We start from the raw sequence: 22000 nt of genomic DNA, 5'->3' as shown, positions 1-22000 counted from the left end.
TAGAGAGGGGGGGATGGAGAGAGAGAGGGGGATAGGGAGAGAGAGAGAGGGATAGAGAGAGAGATAGTGGGATCGGGGGACTGAGAGAGAGAGGGGATAGAGAGAGAGAGAGAGAGAGATAGGGGGTTAGAGAGATCAGGGGAGACGGGGATGGAGGGACCCAGTCCTCAAGGTGCAGATTGAATGAGGTTTGTTTTTTTTAATGTCAAAATGTTCATTATTTCATAAAATTTAATGATACCCACAGTTCAATGTAAATACACAATTACAATTCAAACAAGACAATACAGATCGGACACAATTTAAAACACAGAGCATATCTCCGAATACATTCTGTACGATACAGGGTGGGGTGTCCTCACACGGTGACCTCTCCCCGTGCAGCCTTTGCGTCGGTCGCACCTCGCCTCAGTGCGTCTCGCAGCACGGACTCCTGGACCTTGGAGTGTGCCAGTCGGCAACACTCGGTCGTGGACAGCTCCTTCAGCTGGAAGACCCGCAGGTTTCGGACGTGCCAAAGGGCCTCCTTCACCGAGTTAATGGTCTTCCAGCCACAGGTGATATCTGTCTCGGTGTGCGTCCTGGGAACAGCCCGTAGAGCACGACGTCCTGTGTTACCGAACTGTTGGGGATGAACCGGGACAGATACCAACACATCTCTCTCCACACCCTCTGTGCGAAGGGGCAGTCCATCAGGAGGTGGACGACGGTCTCCTCCCCGCCGGAGCCTCGAGGGAGCTCGGGGTGGTGCTGAGATTCTGTGCGTGTTGGAAGGACCGCACTGGGAGGGTCCTTCTCACCACCATCCAGGCTCCATCCTGGTGTCTGTTGGTCAGTTCTGGTGATGAGACGTTCTGCCAAATGGATTCGACCGTCTGGTCAGGAAACTGCCCAATCGCATCATCATCACAGTGCTGTTTGTGGGATCTTGCTGTGCTCATATTGGCTGTTGCGTTTCCAACAACAGCGACGACACTTCAAAACTATTTCATTGGATGTCAAGCACTTTGGGACGTCATGATGTTCTGAAAGGTGCTGCAGAAATGCAAGTCTCTCTTTCCTTCAATTCACCCAGACGGCAATCTCCCTCTGTTGGTGTCTCTCTCTCTCTATCACTGTGCTCAGTCTCACTTTGATCAATCTCCCTCTGTTGGTGTCTCTCTCTCTCTGTCACTGTGCTCAGTCTCACCTTTATCAATCTCCCTCTGTTGGTGTCTCTCTCTCTCTCTCTCTATCACTGTTCTCAGTCTCACCTTTATCAATCTCCCTCTGTTGGTGTCTCTCTCTCTCTCCATCACTGCACTCAGTCTCACCTTTTTCAATCTCCCTCTGTTGGTGTGTGTCTCTCTCTCTGCACTCAGTCTTACCTTTATCAATCTCCCTCTGTTGGTGTCTCTCTCTCTCTCTCTCTCCATCACTGCACTCAGTCTCACCTTGATCAATCTCCCTCTGCTGGTGTCTTTCTCTCTCTCTCTCTCCATCACTGCACTCAGTCTCACCTTTATCAATCTCCCTCTGTTGGTGTCTCTCTCTCTCTCCATCACTGCACTCAGTCTCACCTTTATCAATCTCCCTCTGTTGGTGTCTCTCTCTCTCTCTCTCTCTATCACTGCACTCAGTCTCACCTTTATCAATCTCCCTCTGTTGGTGTGTGTCTCTCTCTCCATCACTGCACTCAGTCTCACCTTTATCAATCTCCCTCTGTTGGTGTGTGTCTCTCTCTCTCTCTCTCTCTCTCTCTGCACTCAGTCTAACCTTTATCAATCTCCCTCTGTTGGTGTCTCTCTCTCTCTCTCTCTCTCTCCATCACTGCACTCAGTCTCACCCTTGATCAACCTCCCTCTGTTGGTGTCTCTCTCTCTCCATCACGACACTCAGTCTCACCTTTATCAATCTCCCTCTGTTGGTGTCTTTCTCTCTCTCTCTCTCTCACTGCACTCAGTCTTACCTTTATCAATCTCACTCTGTTGGTGTCTCTCTCTCTCTCTCTCCCATGGGGGGGTCGGAGATCAATGACACAGACAGTCCTGGGATCTCCTCTCCCTCCCGTCCCATTAACACACTGATCACCGACACCTGCAGTCCTGGGATCTCCTCCACCTCCCGTCCCATTAACACACTGATCACCGACACCAACAGTCTGGATCTCCTCTACCTCCCGCCCCATTAACTCACTGATCACCGACACCAACAGTCCTGGGATCTCCTCTCCCTCCCGTCCCATTAACACACTGATCACCGACACTGACAGTCCTGGGATCTCCTCTCCCTCCCGTCCCATTAACACACTGATCACCAACACTGACAGTCCTGGGATCTCCTCTCCCTCCCGCCCCATTAACACACTGATCACCGACACCTGCAGTCCTGGGATCTCCTCCACCTCCCGTCCCATTAACACACTGATCACCGACACCAACAGTCTGGATCTCCTCTACCTCCCGCCCCATTAACACACTGATCACCGACACCAACAGTCCTGGGATCTCCTCTCCCTCCCGTCCCATTAACACACTGATCACCGACACTGACAGTCCTGGGATCTCCTCTTCCTCCCGTCCCATTAACACACTGATCACCAACACTGACAGTCCTGGGATCTCCTCTACCTCCCGTCCCATTAACACACTGATCACCGACACCTACAGTCCTGGGATCTCCTCGACCTCCCGTCCCATTAACACACTGATCACCGATTGCTTGTATTTAGTTTATTTTATTAACATTTTATTTCTCCAATATGGTCAAACTTTTGGTGCGATCAGGAGCCACATATTATTTTACAACTTGTCCTTTCATGAGATATAAACTTTGAGAAACTCTGTAAAATGAGTTGATAAATAGCCTCTGTTTATAAAGGTTTCAGTGATTGCAGAATAGACGGTGTTTCCAGCACCGCGGCCTGGTGGAGAGAGAATCAGACACCGTACGACACAGAACTGACTCTGCTCTTAGAAAGTCTTCAGATCCTCTCATTATTTAATGAATTTCACAATGACAGTAAAAGGATATTTCACCACATTCTTCAACTGCTCTCTGAATTTAGTCTGTGTCACGGCATAAATACAAGTGTTTGTGCAGCAACTCAAGAGCTGGAGCATGAACCCCATTTCTTGTATAACGTTAGGTAGAATTACAGACCTGAACCCCAACCACAACATCCGATTCCACACAGAATACACCATAAACAGGGCCCATAACAGGATAAAGTTCCCTGATATAACAAACAGTAAAATGATGGATTTCCTTCGGCTTTCCATCTCTGGGTCACTGGGGCTCTCCCCACTGCTGTGGCCCCGGAGTCTCCTGCGGGCTCTGTTGGCCTCGAAAATGTGTCTGACGGTGAAAACATTGAGCAGCAGAACCAGAATAAATGGGACACACGGGGTGAGGATATTATGGAGGAATTCGAATACTCCCCATGTCGGTGAAATCATAACACTGGGTGTTACAGCACAGAACCAGGGCTGATTGATAAGTGTATACCAACGTGTAAACATAAAATACCAGGGAATATTCTTCAAACAGCTCAGCACAGTCACTGTTCCCAGAACCACAGACGCCGTCCTCTCGGAGCAATATTTAGTTTTCAGCTTCTGGCAACAAATGGCCACAAATCGATCAAAGGTGAAAGAGACGGTGAACCAGACAGAACAGTCAGTGGCTGCGAAAAGCAGGACAGCGTGGATATTACACACGGGGTTGGACCAGAGGAAGTAGAAATAAATGTAAAACACAATCGGAATCTGCCTGAGGATCAGATCGGTGATGACGACCAGTAGATCCCCCGCTGCCATGGCAACCAGGTAGAGAGTGACGCATTTGGAGAGTCCGCACTTTCCCCGAGACAAGATCACAATCGTCAATAAGTTCACTGGAAGGAAAGGAAAGAGGCAGGAAAATTATACATTAGGCTGGATCGCCTGTAAATATTAGTACAATCTCTGGGTCACCTGTAAATATTAGTACAATCACTGGATCACCTGTAAATATTAATACAATCTCTGGATCACCTGTAAATATTAGTACAATCTCTGGATCCATTGTGAATATTAGTACAACCTCTGGATCCGCTCTATATATTAATAGAATCACTGGATCCCCTGAAAATATTGTGACAATCTCTGGATCCTCTGTAAATATTTGTACAATCTCTGGATCCCTTATAAATATGAGTACAATCACTGGCGCTCCTTTAAATATTAGTAGAATCTCTGGATCTCCTGTAAATATTAGGACAATCTCTGGATCCCCTGTAAATATTAGTACAATCTCTGGATCCCCTGTAAATATTAGTACAATCTCTGGATCCATTGTGAAAATTAGTACAACCTCTGGATCCCCTGTAAATATTAATTCAATCTCTGGATCACCTGTAAATATTAGTACAATCTCTAGATCACTTGTAAATATTAGTACAATCTCTGGATCCCTGTATATATGAGTAAAATCAACGGATCGCCTGTAAATATTCCTACAATCTCTTTATCCCCTGTAAATATTAGTACAATCTCTGGATCCCCTGTAAATATTAGTACAATCTCTGGATCCATTGTGAATATTAGTACAACCTCTGGATCACCTGTAAATATTAGCACAATCTCTGGATCACCTGTAAATATTCGTACAATCTCTGAATCCCCAATAAATATTAGTACAATATCTGGATCTTCTGTAAATATTAGTACAATCTATGGATCTTCTGTGCCTATGAGTACAATGAGTGGATCACCGGAAAATATTAGCACCATATCTAGAAACGTAATAAATATAACTACAATCTCTGGTTCTTCTGTAAATATTAGTACAATCTCTGGATCCCCTCTAAATATTAGTTAAATCGCTGGATCCCCTGTAAATATTAGTACAATATCTGGATCACCTGTAAATGTTATCACAATCTCTGGATCCCCTGTAAATATTCGTACAATCTCTGGATCCCCTGTAAATATTAGTACAATCTCTGGATCCCCTGTAAATATTAGTATAATCTCTGGATCCCCTGTAAATATTAGTACAATCTCTGGATCCATTGTGAATATTAGCACAACCTCTGGATCACCTGTAAATATTAATGCAATCACTGGATGCCCTGTAAATATTAGTACAATCTCTGGATCACCTGCAAATATTAGTACAATCTCTGGATCACCTGTAAATATTAGTACAATCTCTGGATCACCTGCAAATATTAGTACAATCTCTGGATCACCTCAAAATATTAGCACAATATCTGGATCCCCTCTCAATATTAGCACAATATCTGGATCCCCTGTAAATATTAGCACAATATCTGGATCCCCTGTAAATATTAGTACAACATCTGGATCCCCTCTAAATATTTGTACAATCTCTGGATCCCCTGTAAATATTAGTACAATCTCTGGATCCCCGATAAATATTGGTACAATCTCTGGATCTTCTGTAAATATTAGTACAATCTCTGAATCCCCTTTAAATATTAGTACAATCTCTGAATCCCCTTTAAATATTTGTACAATCTCCGGATCCCCTGTAAATATTTGTACAATCTCTGGATCCCCTGTAAATATTAGTACAATCTCTGGATCCCCGATAAATATTGGTACAATCTCTGGATCTTCTGTAAATATTAGTACAATCTCTGAATCCCCTTTAAATATTTGTACAATCTCTGGATCCCCTATAAATATTAGTACAATCTATGGATCTCCTGTACCTATGAGTCAATTACTGGATCACCGGAAAATATTAGCACCATATCTCGAAACATAATAAATATTACGACAATCTCTGGATCACCTGTAAATATTAGTACAATATCTGGATCTTCTGGAAATATTTGCACAATCACTGGATCACCTCAAAATATTGGTACAATCTCTGGATCCCCTGTAAATATTAGTACAAACTCTGGATCACCTGTAAATATTAGTACAATCACTGGATGCCCTGTAAATATTAGTACAATCCCTGGATCACCTGCAAATATTAGTATAATATCTGGATCGCCTGTAAATATTACTACAATATCTGGATCCCCTGTAAATATGAGTACAAACTCTGGATCACCTGTAAATATTGGAACAATCTCTGGATCCCCTGTAAATATTAGTACAATATCTGGATCCCCTGTAAATATTATTCCAATTCTCGATCCCCTGTAAATATTAGTACAATATCTGGATTCCCTGTAAATATTAGTACAATATCTGGATCCCCTGTAAATATTATTCCAATTCTCGATCCCCTGTAAATATTAATGCAATCTCTGGATCCCCTCTAAATATTAACACAATCTCTGGATCCCCTGTAAATATTAGTAAAATCTCTTGATCCCCTCTAAATATTAATACAATCTCTGGATCCCCTCTAAATATTAACACAATCTCTGGATCCCCTGTAAATATTAATACAATCTCTGGATCCCCTGTAAATATTAATACAATCTCTGGATCCCCTCTAAATATTAATACAATCTCTGGATCCCCTGTAAATATTAGTGCAATCTCTGGATCCCCTGTCAATATTTGTAAAATCTCTTGATCCCCTCTAAATATTAATACAATCTCTGGATCCCCTCTAAATATTAATGCAATCTCTGGATCCCCTGTAAATATTAGTACAATCTCTGGATCCCCTGTAAATATTAATACAATCTCTGGATCCCCTCTAAATATTAATACAATCTCTGGATCCCCTGTAAATATTAGTGCAATCTCTGGATCCCCTCTAAATATTAATACAATCTCTGGATCTCTCTGTGAACATTAGTTCCATATCTGGAACTCCAAATATTAAATCTCACACCCTGAAGATTCCCATGAACATATTTTTACCATCCCCGTTCCCCCTATAATTATATCTCCAATCCCGGGGATCCCCTCTAATTTTTTAGCTGGATATCGAGACTGACAATCAACTCGAACAGCAGCGAGTGTGGGTCAGGAAATGACCAGGGCAGTAATACACTGAAATATGGTTTATAGAATTAATAACTGGAGATAGAGACTTACCAGGATCTCCAACAGAGGCAAGTGTGGGACCTTTAAATGACAAGAATAATAATACTGTGAAATTTGGTTTATAGAATTAATCACTGGACAAAGACTTCCCAGGATCTCCAACAGAGGCAAGTGTGGGACCTTGAAATGACAAGAATAATAATCCATTGAAATATGCTTTATAGAATTAATAACTGGGTTTTGAGGCTTACCAGTGACACCGACAGCAGCGAGGAGGGGATAGTAAATTACTTGTATCCCCGTAAGCACATATCTTATCCGATTGCTTACTGATATTGAATCATAATCCTCAAACAGATATTGAATCATCCAGAATGGACTGCTGTAATCTATCCTTCCCAGATTACGACCCAGTGTTGTAACATTACAATCTGTCCTTCCCAGATTACGACCCAGTGTTGTGACATTCCAATCTATCCTTCCCAGATTACGACCCAGTGTTGTGACATTCCAATCTATCCTTCCCAGATTACGACCCAGTGTTGTAACATTACAATCTATTATTCCCAGATTCTGATCCATTGCCGATCCCGATCTATTCTTTCCCTCTCTCTGATCCCTGTTAGTGCCGGAGGTGATGCTCCCACTGACACTCTGTGATAACACGGTGAAAGGAGTCGCTTATTTCTAGCAGAGAGAAACACTCCAGTGACACAATTAGGGCCCATGGAGACTGACATTAATTACAGTCACTGAACAAACAGATTCAGTTCGAACAACTTTAAACCCCACACTTTTTATATCACAACATATATTTAACCAAATATTACACAGATTGAAAGCCCAAAGCCCAGTGTATTATTTTAATAAATATTTGGAAGAGCAGAAACGATGAGACCCTCAGTCTGACAGCACTGATGTGAGGGGAGAACAGTTTCATTTACAGACTGCAGATTTTTTTGTTCAAAAAGTATACTTTATTCATAAAATTTGCTGCAATACATACAATACAGTTGTCATATCACATTCCAAACGTACACAATACAGATCATACAATTTGCAGGTTACATCAAGTACAGTTCAATGAAGACATTGGACATAATTACAGTTCATGACACTCGAGGGTGCCTCATTGCATTCCACTCAATACAGATTATTGATAACAGGTACGCTACAGATTATTTCTGAGTGAAATCCTTTAATTTCAGAGAGTTTCTCCCCACTTCTCGAGGGTTGGGTTTCCAATCAGAGATGGAAACTGAACCATTTTACAAGTCAGTGTGGAGACCACCCTGTGAATATTGGGGCAATCTCTGGATACCCCGGTCAATATTGGCAAGTCTATGGGTCCTCCTGGAAATATTGGGGCAGTCTCTGGATCTCCCTGTAAATATTCTTACATACTGCAGAAGCCACACTAAAGGCAGCTGGTTCCTTGTGATAACAACCGTGGGCCACTGGGTGTCGGTGTAACAGCACCAGATGTCGAGGGGCTGCTGGGGGTGTCAGTGAAATGACAGCACAGGAGGAGCCCCCTGCGACAGAGGGGCCTGAGCCAGTGGGAGCTCTTCAACTGGGTCTGTCTGCCTCGAAAAGAGGCGGACAGAGGAAGGCCAGGGAATGGGTTAAACAGTTCGTAACTCATTGACAGTGAGGAGCTTTCCGACATCGAGAGAATGTGAAGGGGATTTTATAAATATCGTACTGTCTCTCCCTCTGTCTGCCGATGTTTGTCTCTTTCTCTCACTCTCTCTGTCTCTCTCACTCTCACAATCTCTCACACTCTCTCTTTGTATCTTTGTCTCACTCTCTCTGTTTCCCAATCTCTCTTAGTCTCTTTCTCACACTCTCTGTCTCCCTCACTCTCTTGGTCTCTCTCCATCTCTCTCTCATTCTCTCACTCCCTCTGTCTCTCTCACTCTCTCCATCATTTTCATTCTGTCCCCCTCACTGTCTGCTTCTGTCTCTCTCACACTCTCGCTCTCTCTCCTGCTGCATCTCTCACTCTAATTCTCTCTCTGTCTGTGGGTATCCAAAAAAATTTATGAAATAAAGTAAAATTTGGGAGAAAAATCAACCTCATTCATTCTACACGTTGAGGACTGGGTCCAGTTCTGGTCAGACTGCACCTTGAGGACTGGGTCCAGTTCTGGTCAGACTGCACCTTGAGGACTGGGTCCAGTTCTGGTCAGACTGCACCTTGAGGACTGGGTCCAGTTCTGGTCAGACTGCACCTTGAGGACTGGGCCCAGTTCTGGTCAGACTGCACCTTGAGGACTGGGTCCAGTTCTGGTCAGACTGCACCTTGAGGACTGGGTCCAGTTCTGGTCAGACTGCACCTTGAGGACTGGGTCCAGTTCTGGTCAGACTGCACCTTGAGGACTGGGTCCAGTTCTGGTCAGACTGCACCTTGAGGACTGGGTCCAGTTCTGGTCAGACTGCACCTTGAGGACTGGGTCCAGTTCTGGTCAGACTGCACCTTGAGAACTGGGTCCAGTTCTGGTGGGACTGCACCTTGAGGACTGGGTCCAGTTCTGGTGGGACTGCACCTTGAGGACTGGGTCCAGTTCTGGTCAGACTGCACCTTGAGGACTGGGTCCAGTTCTGGTTGGACTACATCTTGAGGACTGGGTCCAGTTCTGGTCAGACTGCACCTTGAGGACTGGGTCCAGTTCTGGTGGGACTGCACCTTGAGGACTGGGTCCAGTTCTGGTTGGACTACATCTTGAGGACTGGGTCCAGTTCTGGTGGGACTGCACCTTGAGGACTGGGTCCAGTTCTGGTCGGACTACATCTTGAGGACTGGGTCCAGTTCTGGTCAGACTGCACCTTGAGGACTGGGTCCAGTTCTGGTCGGACTACATCTTGAGGACTGGGTCCAGTTCTGGTCAGACTGCACCTTGAGGACTGGGTCCAGTTCTGGTGGGACTGCACCTTGAGGACTGGGTCCAGTTCTGGTGGGACTGCACCTTGAGGACTGGGTCCAGTTCTGGTCAGACTACATCTTGAGGACTGGGTCCAGTTCTGGTCAGACTGCACCTTGAGGACTGGGTCCAGTTCTGGTGGGACTGCACCTTGAGGACTGGGTCCAGTTCTGGTCGGACTACATCTTGAGGACTGGGTCCAGTTCTGGTCAGACTGCACCTTGAGGACTGGGTCCAGTTCTGGTGGGACTGCACCTTGAGGACTGGGTCCAGTTCTGGTCAGACTGCACCTTGAGGACTGGGTCCAGTTCTGGTCAGACTGCACCTTGAGGACTGGGTCCATGTACTGGGAAGACTGCAACTTGAGGACTGGAGAGAGTGGAGCAGTGGGATTAGTGTGAGATTGATACAGGACTATGGGGAGAGAGTGGGGCAGTGGGATTAGTTTTGCATTGATGAAGGGCTATGTGGAGAGAGTGGGGCAGTGGGATTAGTGTGAGATTGATACAGGACTATGAGCAAAGAGTGGGGCAGTGGGATTAGTGTGAGATTGATACAGGACTGTGGGGATATAATGGGGCAGTGGGATTAGTGTGAGATTGATACAGGACTGTGGGGAATTGGGATCAGTTTGAGATTGACACAGGACTATGGGGAGAGAGTGGGTCAGTGGGATCAGAGTGAGATTGATACAGGATTATGGGGAGAGAGTGGGGCAGTGGGATTAAGGTGAGATTGATTCTGGACTATGGGGAGAGAGTGGGGCAGTGGGATTATTGTGAGATTGATACAGGACTATGGGGAGAGAGTGGGGCAGTGGGATTAAGGTGAGATTGATTCTGGACTATGGGGAGAGAGTGGGGCAGTGGGATTATTGTGAGATTGATACAGGACTATGGGGAGAGAGTGGGGCAGTGGGATTAGTGTGAGATTGATACAGGGCTATGGGGAGAGAGTGGGGCAGTGGGAATAGTGTGAGATTGATACAGGACTATGGGGAGAGAGCGGGGCAGTGGGATTAGTGTGAGATTGATACAGGACGATGGGGAGAGAGTGGGGCAGTGGGATTAGTGTGAAATTGATACAGGACGATGGGGTGAGAGCGGGGCAGTGGGATTAGTGTGAGATTGATACAGTATTATGGGGAGGGAGTGGGGCAGTGGGATTAGCTCCAGATTGATACGGGGCTATCGGGAGCAGGTGGGGCAGTGGGATTAGTGTGGGACAGACAGAGAAAGGGCCGGGATTCGGTGAAACAGTTAGTTGCTCATTGACAGTGAGGAGCTTTCCGACACCTCGAGGATGTGAAGGGGATTTTATAAATAAAATCTCTCACTCCCTCTGTCTCTCTCACTCTCTCTGTCTCTCTCACTCTGTCTCGTTCATTCTCTCTTTCTCTCACTCCCTCTGTCTTTCTCACTCTCCAGTCTTTTTTACTCTGTCGTCCTCACTGTCCGCTTCGCGCTCTCACTCACTCTCGCTCTCTCTCCTGCTGCCTCTCTCTCTCACTCGAATTCTCTCCCTCTCTCTCTCTCTCTGTATCCGTAAATTTTCAGATATAATGTAAAATTTGAGAATAAAAAATCAAACCTCATTCATTCTACAACTTGAGGACTGGGTCCAGTTCTGGTCAGACTGCACCTTGAGGACTGGGTCCAGTTCTGGTCAGACTGCACCTTGAGGACTGGGTCCAGTTCAAGTCAGACTGCACCTTGAGGACTGGGGCCAGTTCTGGTCAGACTGCACCTTGAGGACTGGGTCCAGTTCTGGTCAGACTGCACCTTGAGGACTGGGTCCAGTTCTGGTCAGACTGCATCTTGAGGACTGGGTCAATTTCTTGTCACCGAGATACCAGGGAGACAATCGACTGCTGGAGGAAGCACAGAGAAGAGTCTCGAGGCAGCTCCCCAGTATCAGGGGCGGGTCTGAGTAATGAGGAAAGACTGGAGAGACTTGGGCTTCTGAGAGTGGATGTGAAGTGTCTGAGAGGAGACCTTGGAGAGGGATACAAGATAGGAAAGGGACAGGAAATGACTTTATATTAAATTCCCTCACACTGTGTACAGTCCCACACTGTAACTGTGTTTATGTACAGTTCCCTCACTCTGTGTATTCCCACACTGTAACTGTGTTTATGTACAGTTCCCTCACTCTGTGTATTCCCACACTGTAACTGTGTTTATGTACAGTTCCCTCACTCTGTGTATTCCCACACTGTAACTGTGTTTATGTACAGTTCCCTCACTCTGTGTATTCCCACACTGTAACTGTGTTTATGTACAGTTCCCTCACTCTGTATTCCCACACTGTAACTGTGTTTATGTACAGTTCCCTCACTCTGTGTATTCCCACACTGTAACTGTGTTTATGTACAGTTCCCTCACTCTGTGTATTCCCACACTGTAACTGTGTTTATGTACAGTTCCCTCACTCTGTGTATTCCCACACTGTAACTGTGTTTATGTACAGTTCCCTCACTCTGTGTATTCCCACACTGTAACTGTGTTTATGTACAGTTCCCTCACTCTGTGTATTCCCACACTGTAACTGTGTTTATGTACAGTTCCCTCACTCTGTATTCCCACACTGTAACTGTGTTTATGTACAGTTCCCTCACTCTGTGTATTCCCACACTGTAACTGTGTTTATGTACAGTTCCCTCACTCTGTGTATTCCCACACTGTAACTGTGTTTATGTACAGTTCCCTCACTCTGTGTATTCCCACACTGTAACTGTGTTTATGTTGAATTCTCCGGTCCGTTATTTTGATAAACTGACCAACACCCTCACACTGTGAAGAGTAAAATTTGCTGCACAATAACCCAATTTCTTATCCGCACCTGCGGCTGGAAGACCATTAACTCGGTGAAGGAGGCCCTTTGGCCCGTCCGAAACCTGCTGGTCTTCCAGCTGAAGGAGCTGTCCTCGACCGAGTGTTGCCGACTGGCACACTCCAAGGTCCAGGAGTACGTGCTGCGGGACGCACTGAGGCGAGGTGCGGCCTACGCAACGGCTGTATGGGGAGAGGCCACCGTGTGAGGCCACCCCACCCTGTATCGTACACCATGAATCATAAGAAATGGACTGTGTTTGAATTGTAACATTGGGATCGTATTGTGTACGATCTGTATTGTATTAGTTTGAATTGTACTGGTTTGGAATTGTGATATTTACATTGAACTGAGTATCTTTAAATTCTATAAAATAAAGTGTATTTTAAAATTTCAAAAAGGTTTTTGTTCTGAGAGTCTGTCTCCTTTCAGTAAATATAAACCTGTTTATTGGTGCAATGGAGAAAATCACAACTGTATTTCCATATCTAAAGCCGCCTGCTTATTCTTTTTAGTAACAAGGTCCCTGTGGGAGGTCCCCCTGCTCAGAATAAGCCTGGCTGTGAAATCTGAGAGGAAGTGGAAGGAGAAGCAACCAGACTTGATGTTATCGTTGAGTTTCGAACATCTGTCAACTGGTAATAACAAATAGTCACTGTGCTTCGAGTAAACCAAGGGCTGGAGAGTGAGAAGCTTCTCAAGCTTTCTTTCAGGGTGAATTCCAACACCAAAACCTGCCAGTTGTCTGTTACACATCAAGCAAATATTCCACATTTCATCCACTCCCTCAACACTGTCCCATCAAACATTCCCAGGGCAGGTACAGCACGGGTTAGATACAGAGTAAAGCTCCCTCGACACTGTCCCATCAAACACTCCCAGGGCAGGTACAGCACGGGTTAGATACAGAGTAAAGCTCCCTCAACACCGTCCCATCAAACATTCCCAGGGCAGGTGCAGCACGGGTTAGATACAGAGTAAAGCTCCCTCTGCACTGTCCCATCAAACACTCCCAGGGCAGGTGCAGCACAGGTTAGATACAGAGTAAATCGCCCTCTACACTGTCCCATCAAATACTCCCAGGGCAGGAACAGAACGGGTTATAAACTGAGTAAAGCTGCCTCTGCACTGTCCCATCAAACACTCCCAGGGCAGGAACAGCACGGGTTAGATATAGAGTAAAGCTGCCTCGACACTGTCCCATCAAACACTCCCAGGGCAGGTACAGCACGGGTTAGATACAGAGTAAAGCTCCCTCAACACCGTCCCATCAAACATTCCCAGGGCAGGTGCAGCACGGGTTAGATACAGAGTAAAGCTCCCTCTGCACTGTCCCATCAAACACTCCCAGGGCAGGTGCAGCACAGGTTAGATACAGAGTAAATCTTCCTCTACACTGTCCCATCAAATACTCCCAGGGCAGGAACAGAACGGGTTATAAACTGAGTAAAGCTGCCTCTACACTGTCCCATCAAACACTCCCAGGGCAGGAACAGCACGGGTTAGATATAGAGTAAAGCTCCCTCTGCACTGTCCCATCAAACACTCCCAGGGCAGGTCCAGCACGGGTTAGATGCAGAGGAAAGTTCCCTCTGCACTGACCCATCAAACATTCCCAGCACAGGTACAGCACGAGTTAGATACAGAGTAAAGCTCCCTCGACACTATCCCATCAAACACTCCCAGGGCAGGTACAGCACGGGTTAGATACAGACTAAAGCTCCCTCGACACTGTCCCATCAAACACTCCCATGCAGGTACAGCACGGGTTCGAAACAGAGTAAAGCTCCCTCTACACTGTCCCATCAAACACTCCCAGGGCAGGAACAGCACGGGCTATGAACAGAGTAAAGCTCCCTCCACTCTGTCCCATCAAACACTCCCAGGGCAGGAACAGCACGGGTTAGATACAGAGTAAATCTCCCTCTGCACTGTCCCTTCAAACAATCCCAGGACAGGGACAGCACAGGTTCGATATAGAGTAAAGCTCCCTCTGCACTGTCCCATCAAACACTCCCAGGGCAAGTACAGCATGGGTTGGATACAGAGTAAAGCTCCCTCTACACTGTCCCATCAACCATTCCCAGGGCAGGTCCAGCACGGGTTAGATACAGAGGAAAGTTCCCTCTACACTGACCCATCAAACATTCCCAGGACATGTTCCGCACGAGTTAGATACAGAGTAAATCTCCCTCTACATTGTCCCATCAATCATTCCCAGGGCAGGTACAGCACGAGTTAGATACAGAGTAAAGCTCCCTCGACACTATCCCATCAAACACTCCCAGGGCAGGTACAGCATGGGTTAGATACAGACTAAAGCTCCCTCTGCACTGTCCCATCAAACACTCCCAGGGCAGGAACAGCACGGGCTATGAACAGAGTAAAGCTCCCTCCACTCTGTCCCATCAAACACTCCCAGGGCAGGAACAGCACGGGTTAGATACAGAGTAAATCTCCCTCTACACTGTCCCTTCAAACAATCCCAGGACAGGGACAGCACAGGTTCGATATAGAGTAAAGCTCCCTCTGCAGTGTCCCATCAAACACTCCCAGAGCAGGTACAGCACGGGTTAGATACAGAGCAAATCTTCCTCTACACTGTCCCATCAAACACTCCCAGGGCAAGTACAGCATGGGTTGGATACAGAGTAAAGCTCCCTCTGCACTGTCCCATCAACCATTCCCAGGGCAGGTCCAGCACGGGTTAGATACAGAGGAAAGTTCCCTCTACACTGACCCATCAAACATTCCCAGGACATGTTCCGCACGAGTTAGATACAGAGTAAAGCTCCCTCTTCACAGTCCCATCAAACAATCCCAGTACAGGTACAGCACGGGTTAGATACAGAGTAAAGCTCCCTCCACACTGTCCCATCAAACACTCCCAGGACAGGTACAGCACGGGTTAGATGCAGAGTAAAGCTCCCTCGACACAGTCCCATCAAACACTCCCAGAGCAGGTACAGGGTTAGATACAGAGTAAAGCTCCCTCTACACTGTCCCATCAAACACTCCCAGGGCAGGTGCAGCATGGATTAGATACAGAGTAAAGCTCCCTCGACACAGTCCCATCAAACACTCCCAGAGCAGGTACAGGGTTAGATACAGAGTAAAGCTCCCTCTACACTGTCCCATCAAACACTCCCAGGGCAGGTACAGCACGGGTTAGATACAGAGTAAAGCTCCCTCTACACTGTCCCATCAAACACTCCCAGGGCAGGTACAGCACGGGTTAGATACAGAGTAAAGCTCCCTCTGCACTGTCCCATCAAACACTCCCAGGGCAGGTACAGGGTTAGATACAGAGTAAAGCTCCCTCTACACTGTCCCATCAAACACTCCCAGGGGCAGGTACAGGGTTAGATACAGAGTAAAGCTCCCTCTACACCGTCCCATCAAACACTCCCAGGGGCAGGTACAGGGTTAGATACAGAGTAAAGCTCCCTCTACACTGTCCCATCAAACACTCCCAGGGCAGGTACAGGGTTAGATACAGAGTAAAGCTCCCTCTACACTGTCCCATCAAACACTCCCAGGGCAGGTACAGCACGGGTTAGATACAGAGTAAAGCTCCCTCTACACTGTCCCATCAAACACTCCCAGGGCAGGTACAGCACGGGTTAGATACAGAGTAAAGCTCCCTCTGCACTGTCCCATCAAACACTCCCAGGGCAGGTACAGGGTTAGATACAGAGTAAAGCTCCCTCTACACTGTCCCATCAAACACTCCCAGGGGCAGGTACAGGGTTAGATACAGAGTAAAGCTCCCTCTACACCGTCCCATCAAACACTCCCAGGGGCAGGTACAGGGTTAGATACAGAGTAAAGCTCCCTCTACACTGTCCCATCAAACACTCCCAGGGCAGGTACAGGGTTAGATACAGAGTAAAGCTCCCTCTACACTGTCCCATCAAACACTCCCAGAGCAGGTACAGGGTTTGATACAGAGTAAAGCTCCCTCTACACTGTCCCATCAAACACTCCCAGGGCAGGTGCAGCACGGGTCCGATCCAGAGTATAGAAGGAGTCGAGAGGTGGTGGTGAGGTGGAGCTGGGTATCGTCAGTGTACATGTGGAACGTGATGTCATGTCTTCGGATGATATCACCGAGGGGCAGCATGTAGATGAGAAATGGGAGGGGGCCAAGGGTAGATCCTTGGGGGACTCCAGAGGTAACGGTGCGGGGGTGGGAAGAGACGCCATTGCAGGTGATTCTCTGGCTACGACTGGAGCGATAAGAATGGAACCCTTGGGAAACACACTTGGGAACGGACGGTCATTGAACTGTTCCACACACACTCCTTAAACCACATCATAGAATCAGAGAATGATACAGCACTGGGAGAGGCCATTCGGACCATCGTGCCTGTGCTGGCTCTTTGGACGAGCGATCCAATCAGTCCCACTCCCCCTGCTCTTTCCCCCGTAGCCCTGCAAATTTTCCCCCTTCAATTAATTATCCAATTCCCTTTTGAAAGTTATTATTGAATCTGCTTCCACCGCCCTTTCAGGCAGTGAATTCCAGATCATCACAACTCGCTGCGTAAAAAAATGTTTCCTCATCTCCCCCTCTGGTTCTTTCACCGATTACCGTAAATCTGTGTCCTCTGGTTACCTTATTTACTCTGTTAAAACCCTTCATGATTTTGAACACCTCGATCAAATCTCCCCTTAACCTTCTCTGCTCTGAGGAGAACAACCCCAGTTTCTCCAGTCTCTCCACATCACTGAAGTCCCTCATCCCTGGAACCATTCTAGTAAATCTCCTCTGCACCCTCTCCAAGGCCTTGACATCCTTCCTAAAGTGTGGGGCCCAGAATTGGCCACAATACTCCAGCTGGGGCCCTAACCAGTGTTTTATAAAGGTTCAGCATAACTTCCTTGCTTTTGTTCTCTATGCCTCGAGTTATAAAGCCCAGGATCCCGTCTGTCTTTTTAACAGCCTTCTCAACTTGTCCTGCCACCTTCAAAGATTTGTGTACACCACCCCCCCAGGTCTCTCTGTTCCTGCACCCCCTTTAAAATTGGACCATTTAGTTAATGTTGCCTCTCCTCACTCTTCCGACCAAAATGAATCACTCGCTGGTCAGTCGAGCTCGGGGCAGCCTTGGGTTGTTCTGGGCAAGACTTCCCAACACGGCCTGACTGAGGTGTGGGGTAAACAGTGAAGGAGGTAACAGGATGGGAAACACAGGGGAGGGGGGAGGGAGGGAGGGGCATCCAAGGCTGGGGAACACTTTCAGCTCAGAAACAATTTGCTGGATGTGGACCCGGCCCAGTCAGCAAACACTGAGTGCGGTTTCCATCAATCATTGCTGACGGGGTGAGTTTAGTTCTGGGTGTGTGTCGCTGCGTGTTGCTGATAAGGCCTCGGTCTAAACAGGCTCTTCTGCTGTTTATCTCAAACGGAGCAGCAGACCGGTTCTGTGAGCAAACCCACTGAGCTGTGTTCGGGGGCCGGTCAGTAAAATCGAACGGAGCCCCTCCTGGTTCTGAGCCCCCTGTACAGCTCTGGAAATCAGGAACAGAGACTGGAGGAGAAACTGTGAGACTGGAATGGGGAACGTTCCACAAAATGATTCAAGTATACAGAGAGAGAGATTTTATAAATATATATATCAATATATATAGAGAGAGAGATGGAGATAGACAGAGTGGGGGATAGATAGACTGCTGGAGATATAGGACCAATACTATAGATGGTGTTACTAGTGTGGGTGTGTTATTCAGACATCTGATGGTGTTACATAGAGAGAGAGAGATGGAGATAGACAGAAGAGTGTGAGATAGATATCGAGATCGAGGAGTACAGATTCATAGCTCCTTGAAAGTGGAGTCACAGGTGGATAGGGTGGTGAAGAAGGCATTCAGCATGCTTGGTTTCATTGGTCAGAACATTGAATGCAGGAGTTGGGATGTCTTGTTGAAGTTGTACAGGGCATTGGTGAGGCCACTCTTGGAGTACTGTGTACAGTTCTGGTCACCCTATTATAGAAAGGATATTATTAAACTAGAAAGAGTGCAGAAAAGATTTACTAGGATGCTACCGGGACTTGATGGTTTGACTTACAGGGAGAGGTTAGACAGACTGGGACTTTATTCCCTGGAGAGTAGGAGGTTAAGGGGTGATCTTATAGAAGTCTATAAAATAATGAGGGGCATAGATAAGGTCGATAGTCAAAATCTTTTCCCAAAGGTAGGGGAGTCTATAACGAGGGGGCACAGATTTAAGGTGAGAGGGGAGAGATACAAAAGGATCCAGAGGGGCAATTTTTTCACTCAAAGGGTGGTGAGTGTCTGGAACGAGCTGCCAGAGGCAGTAGTAGAGGCGGGTACAATTTTGTCTTTTAAAAAGCATTTGGACAGTTACATGGGGAAGATGGGTATCGAGGGATATGGGCCAAGTGCAGGCAATTGGGACTAGCTTAGTGCAATAAACTGGGCGACATGGACATGTTGGGCCGAAGGGCCTGTTTCCATGTTGTAACTTCTATGATTCTATGATTCTATGAGATAGAGAGATAAATAGATAGATAGACAGACAGACAGCTGCTGGGATTGGACTAATACTGGACATTATTCTGGCCGCACTCCTGAAACCTTCACACATGAATTTGAATCACTGGAACTTTCTGAAGCCGCTCTTTCCCGGGGCTCTGAGGTGTTTCCCACTCCCCACCAAAGACCCCCGCCCGCTGTTGAGTTTGGTACAAACCTCCCCCCTCCTCTCCCTCTCCCTGCCTCTCCCTCTTCCTCTCTCCCTCTCTCTCTCTCTCCCTCTCCCCCTCCCCCTCTCTCTCTCTCTCCCTCTCCCTTTCTCACTCTCCCCCTCTCTCTCTCCCTCCACCTCTCCCTCGCTCTCTCTCCCCATCCCTCTCTCTCTCTCCCTCTCTCTCTCTCTCTCTCCCACTCCCCCTCTCTCCCTCTCCCTCTTTCACTCATTCTCTCCCTCTCCCTCTCTCTCTCTCTCTCTCCCCCTCTCCCTCTCTCTCCCCGGGACCCTCGTGCTTTTCCTGTTGGGGTTTGAAGGCCGAGCTCGCGAAGCCCATCCTTCACTCACCTTCACTCACTCGGGCTCCTCCGCCCCGCAGTTAAACACCTTTTAAAATCACCTCAATCCATCAGGAAAAGGGGGGTGGGGAAAAGCAGAGGGGGTTTGAGGGAGAGAGGCCCCCCTTCACCCCCTCCCCCGTCCCACCCCACCCCCTCATTAAATAAAAAGGAGCAGAAACAGGAAGGCTGAGAAAGAAAGAAAGAGCTGAGAAAAAGATGAGAAGCAGGTCAGTGGTTTGGGCCCAGAGTTGTGTGGTGACAAGTGGCCCTGGGGTTTTTACCCAAGACAGGCCTCAGGCCCAAGTCATTGGCTCCACATGTTGAGGCAATGGTGCAGGCCGAGAGGTGCCCGGTATCGGGGAGCAGCAGCAGCAGGGAATCAAATCTCAGGCTCAGTAAGTACGGCCATCGTTTCTCTTCATCCATTTCAATTAGAATAACATTTCGCTGAATGTGGCCCAGGTCAAGTGAGGGGATCTCGGATCAGAGCCCGTCACAGGGAATGAGATCAACTCCCCTCCTTTATACAGTGTTACGAGTGTGGGTGTGATACACGGACACCTGGTGCTGTTACTGCTGCAGGTATAGTACTAATACTTTCGATGGTGTTACTGGTGTGGGTGTGATACACGTACACCCGGTGCTGTTACTGCTGCAGGTATAGTACTAATACTTCACATGGTGTTACTAGTGTGGGTGTGATACACGTACACCTGGTGCTGTTACTGCTGCAGGTATAGTACTAATACTTCACATGGTGTTACTAGTGTGGGTGTGATACACGGACACCTGGTGCTGTTACTGCTGCAGGTATAGTACTAATACTTCACATGGTGTTACTGGTGTGGGTGTGATACACGTACACCTGGTGCTGTTACTGCTGCAGGTATAGTACTAATACTTTCGATGGTGTTTAGTGCGGGTGTGATACACGTACACCTGGTGCTGTTACTGCTGCAGGTGTAGTACTAATACTTTCGATGGTGTTTAGTGCGGGTGTGTTATTCTGACATCTGATGGTGTTCCTGACGGTGTTTCACTCCTACACTGGATGCCATTATTGGGACATGTCGTCCTGCCAATGGAAACAGTCTATTGACGGTGACCTTGCCTGTTCATTTGATCATTTTGAACACCTCGATCACATATCCTGGGTTCCAATTCGAGTCTGACATCGATCCCATCTCAGGTTCAGGGTCTCCACTCCCGTTAAGCAGTCTGGGAATCTTAATATTGAGGCAGTTGATTCCCGCTGCCCTGGATCGACTCGTCCCACAGTGAGACCCGGGGATGGAACAGTGATCTCCCCCTTGTGATCCCCACCCCACACTCATGTCTTCTGCGCCTGGATCTCCTGAGCCTGGGCTCAGTGGGGATCACTCTCGCCTCTGAGTCAGAAAGGTCATGGGTTCAAACCCCATTCCAGAGACTTCAGCCCATAATCCCAGCTGACACTCACTGAGGGAGAGCTGCACTGTCGGAGGTGCCGTCCTTCGGGTGAGACGTTAAACCGAGGCCCCACCTGCCCTCTCAGGTGGGTGGAAAAGATCCCATGGGACCATTTCGAAGAAGAGCCTGGAAGTTCTCCCCGGTGTCCAGGGCCAATATTTATCCCTCAACCAACATCATTAAATAACAAATTATCTGGTCATTTTATCTCATTGCTGTTTGTGGGATCTTGCTGTGCGCAAATTGGCTCCCGCCTTTCCTACATTACAACAGTGACTGCACTTCAGAAAATCCTGAATTGTCTGCAAAGCTCTTTGGGAGGTCCTGAGGTTTGTGAAAGGCTCTGTATGAAGGAAAGTTCCCGGGAGTTACTGTGAGAGGAGGTGAACTTTGGTTCGATTTGTTTGCTGCTTTATTCCAAAGCCGGGTGAGATGTTCAGAACAACAGGGACAATCAGAGTCACTTCATTCAATCAGTCCAGCTCACATTCGAGTGATGAAAGGGTCTCGAGAATCCACTGTCCTCCCACCACCTGGGAGGGGAATCTTGATCCAAACAGAACAACTCCTCTGCAGAACCTCTCTCTCTGCAGTTCCCCGTATTCACTGAACCTTCGAGCAGCACTCGGCTGCCCGCCTGACTGGGCAGCCTTCTGTTTCCAAAAGCCTGACTGCCTCTCTTGGTGTCTGCGTTCCGCTCCTAAAAGCTCTGTGTTAAAAGACCCCCCTCTCGCAGACTGACAGAGATCAAAGGGTTTTCAAACACAATGTGGGGAGAGGCGTCTTTCCCAAAAC

At 47.3% G+C, this 22000-nt stretch overlaps 1 protein-coding gene across 1 annotated transcript; it reads right to left on the bottom strand.

The window, feature by feature from the left end:
* Window positions 1–2905: 2905 nt before the first annotated feature.
* Window positions 2906–20182, bottom strand: LOC137312352 (probable G-protein coupled receptor 139). Its single transcript, XM_067978924.1, has 2 exons — window positions 20038–20182; window positions 2906–3874 (listed from the first exon to the last, which is right to left on the bottom strand). Exons 1-2 carry the CDS (start codon window positions 20180–20182, stop codon window positions 2976–2978), a joined length of 1044 nt encoding a protein of 347 aa, XP_067835025.1. The 3' UTR covers window positions 2906–2975.
* Between the last annotated feature and the right edge of the window lie 1818 nt (window positions 20183–22000).

The sequence above is a fragment of the Heptranchias perlo genome, unplaced genomic scaffold, assembly GCF_035084215.1.
Source record: "Heptranchias perlo isolate sHepPer1 unplaced genomic scaffold, sHepPer1.hap1 HAP1_SCAFFOLD_424, whole genome shotgun sequence".
Classification (NCBI taxonomy): domain Eukaryota; kingdom Metazoa; phylum Chordata; class Chondrichthyes; order Hexanchiformes; family Hexanchidae; genus Heptranchias; species Heptranchias perlo.
This window is presented reverse-complemented; position numbering and strand designations above follow the sequence as displayed.

Coding starts and splice junctions, on each gene's coding strand:
- LOC137312352 (XM_067978924.1), bottom strand. CDS start 20,182: ATGGATGAAGAGAAACGATGGCCGTACTTACTGAGCCTGAGATTTGAT. Junction 3,875..20,037: donor GGGCCTGAGGCCTGTCTTGG/GTAAAAACCCCA, acceptor CTTTCCTTCCAG/TGAACTTATTGACGATTGTG.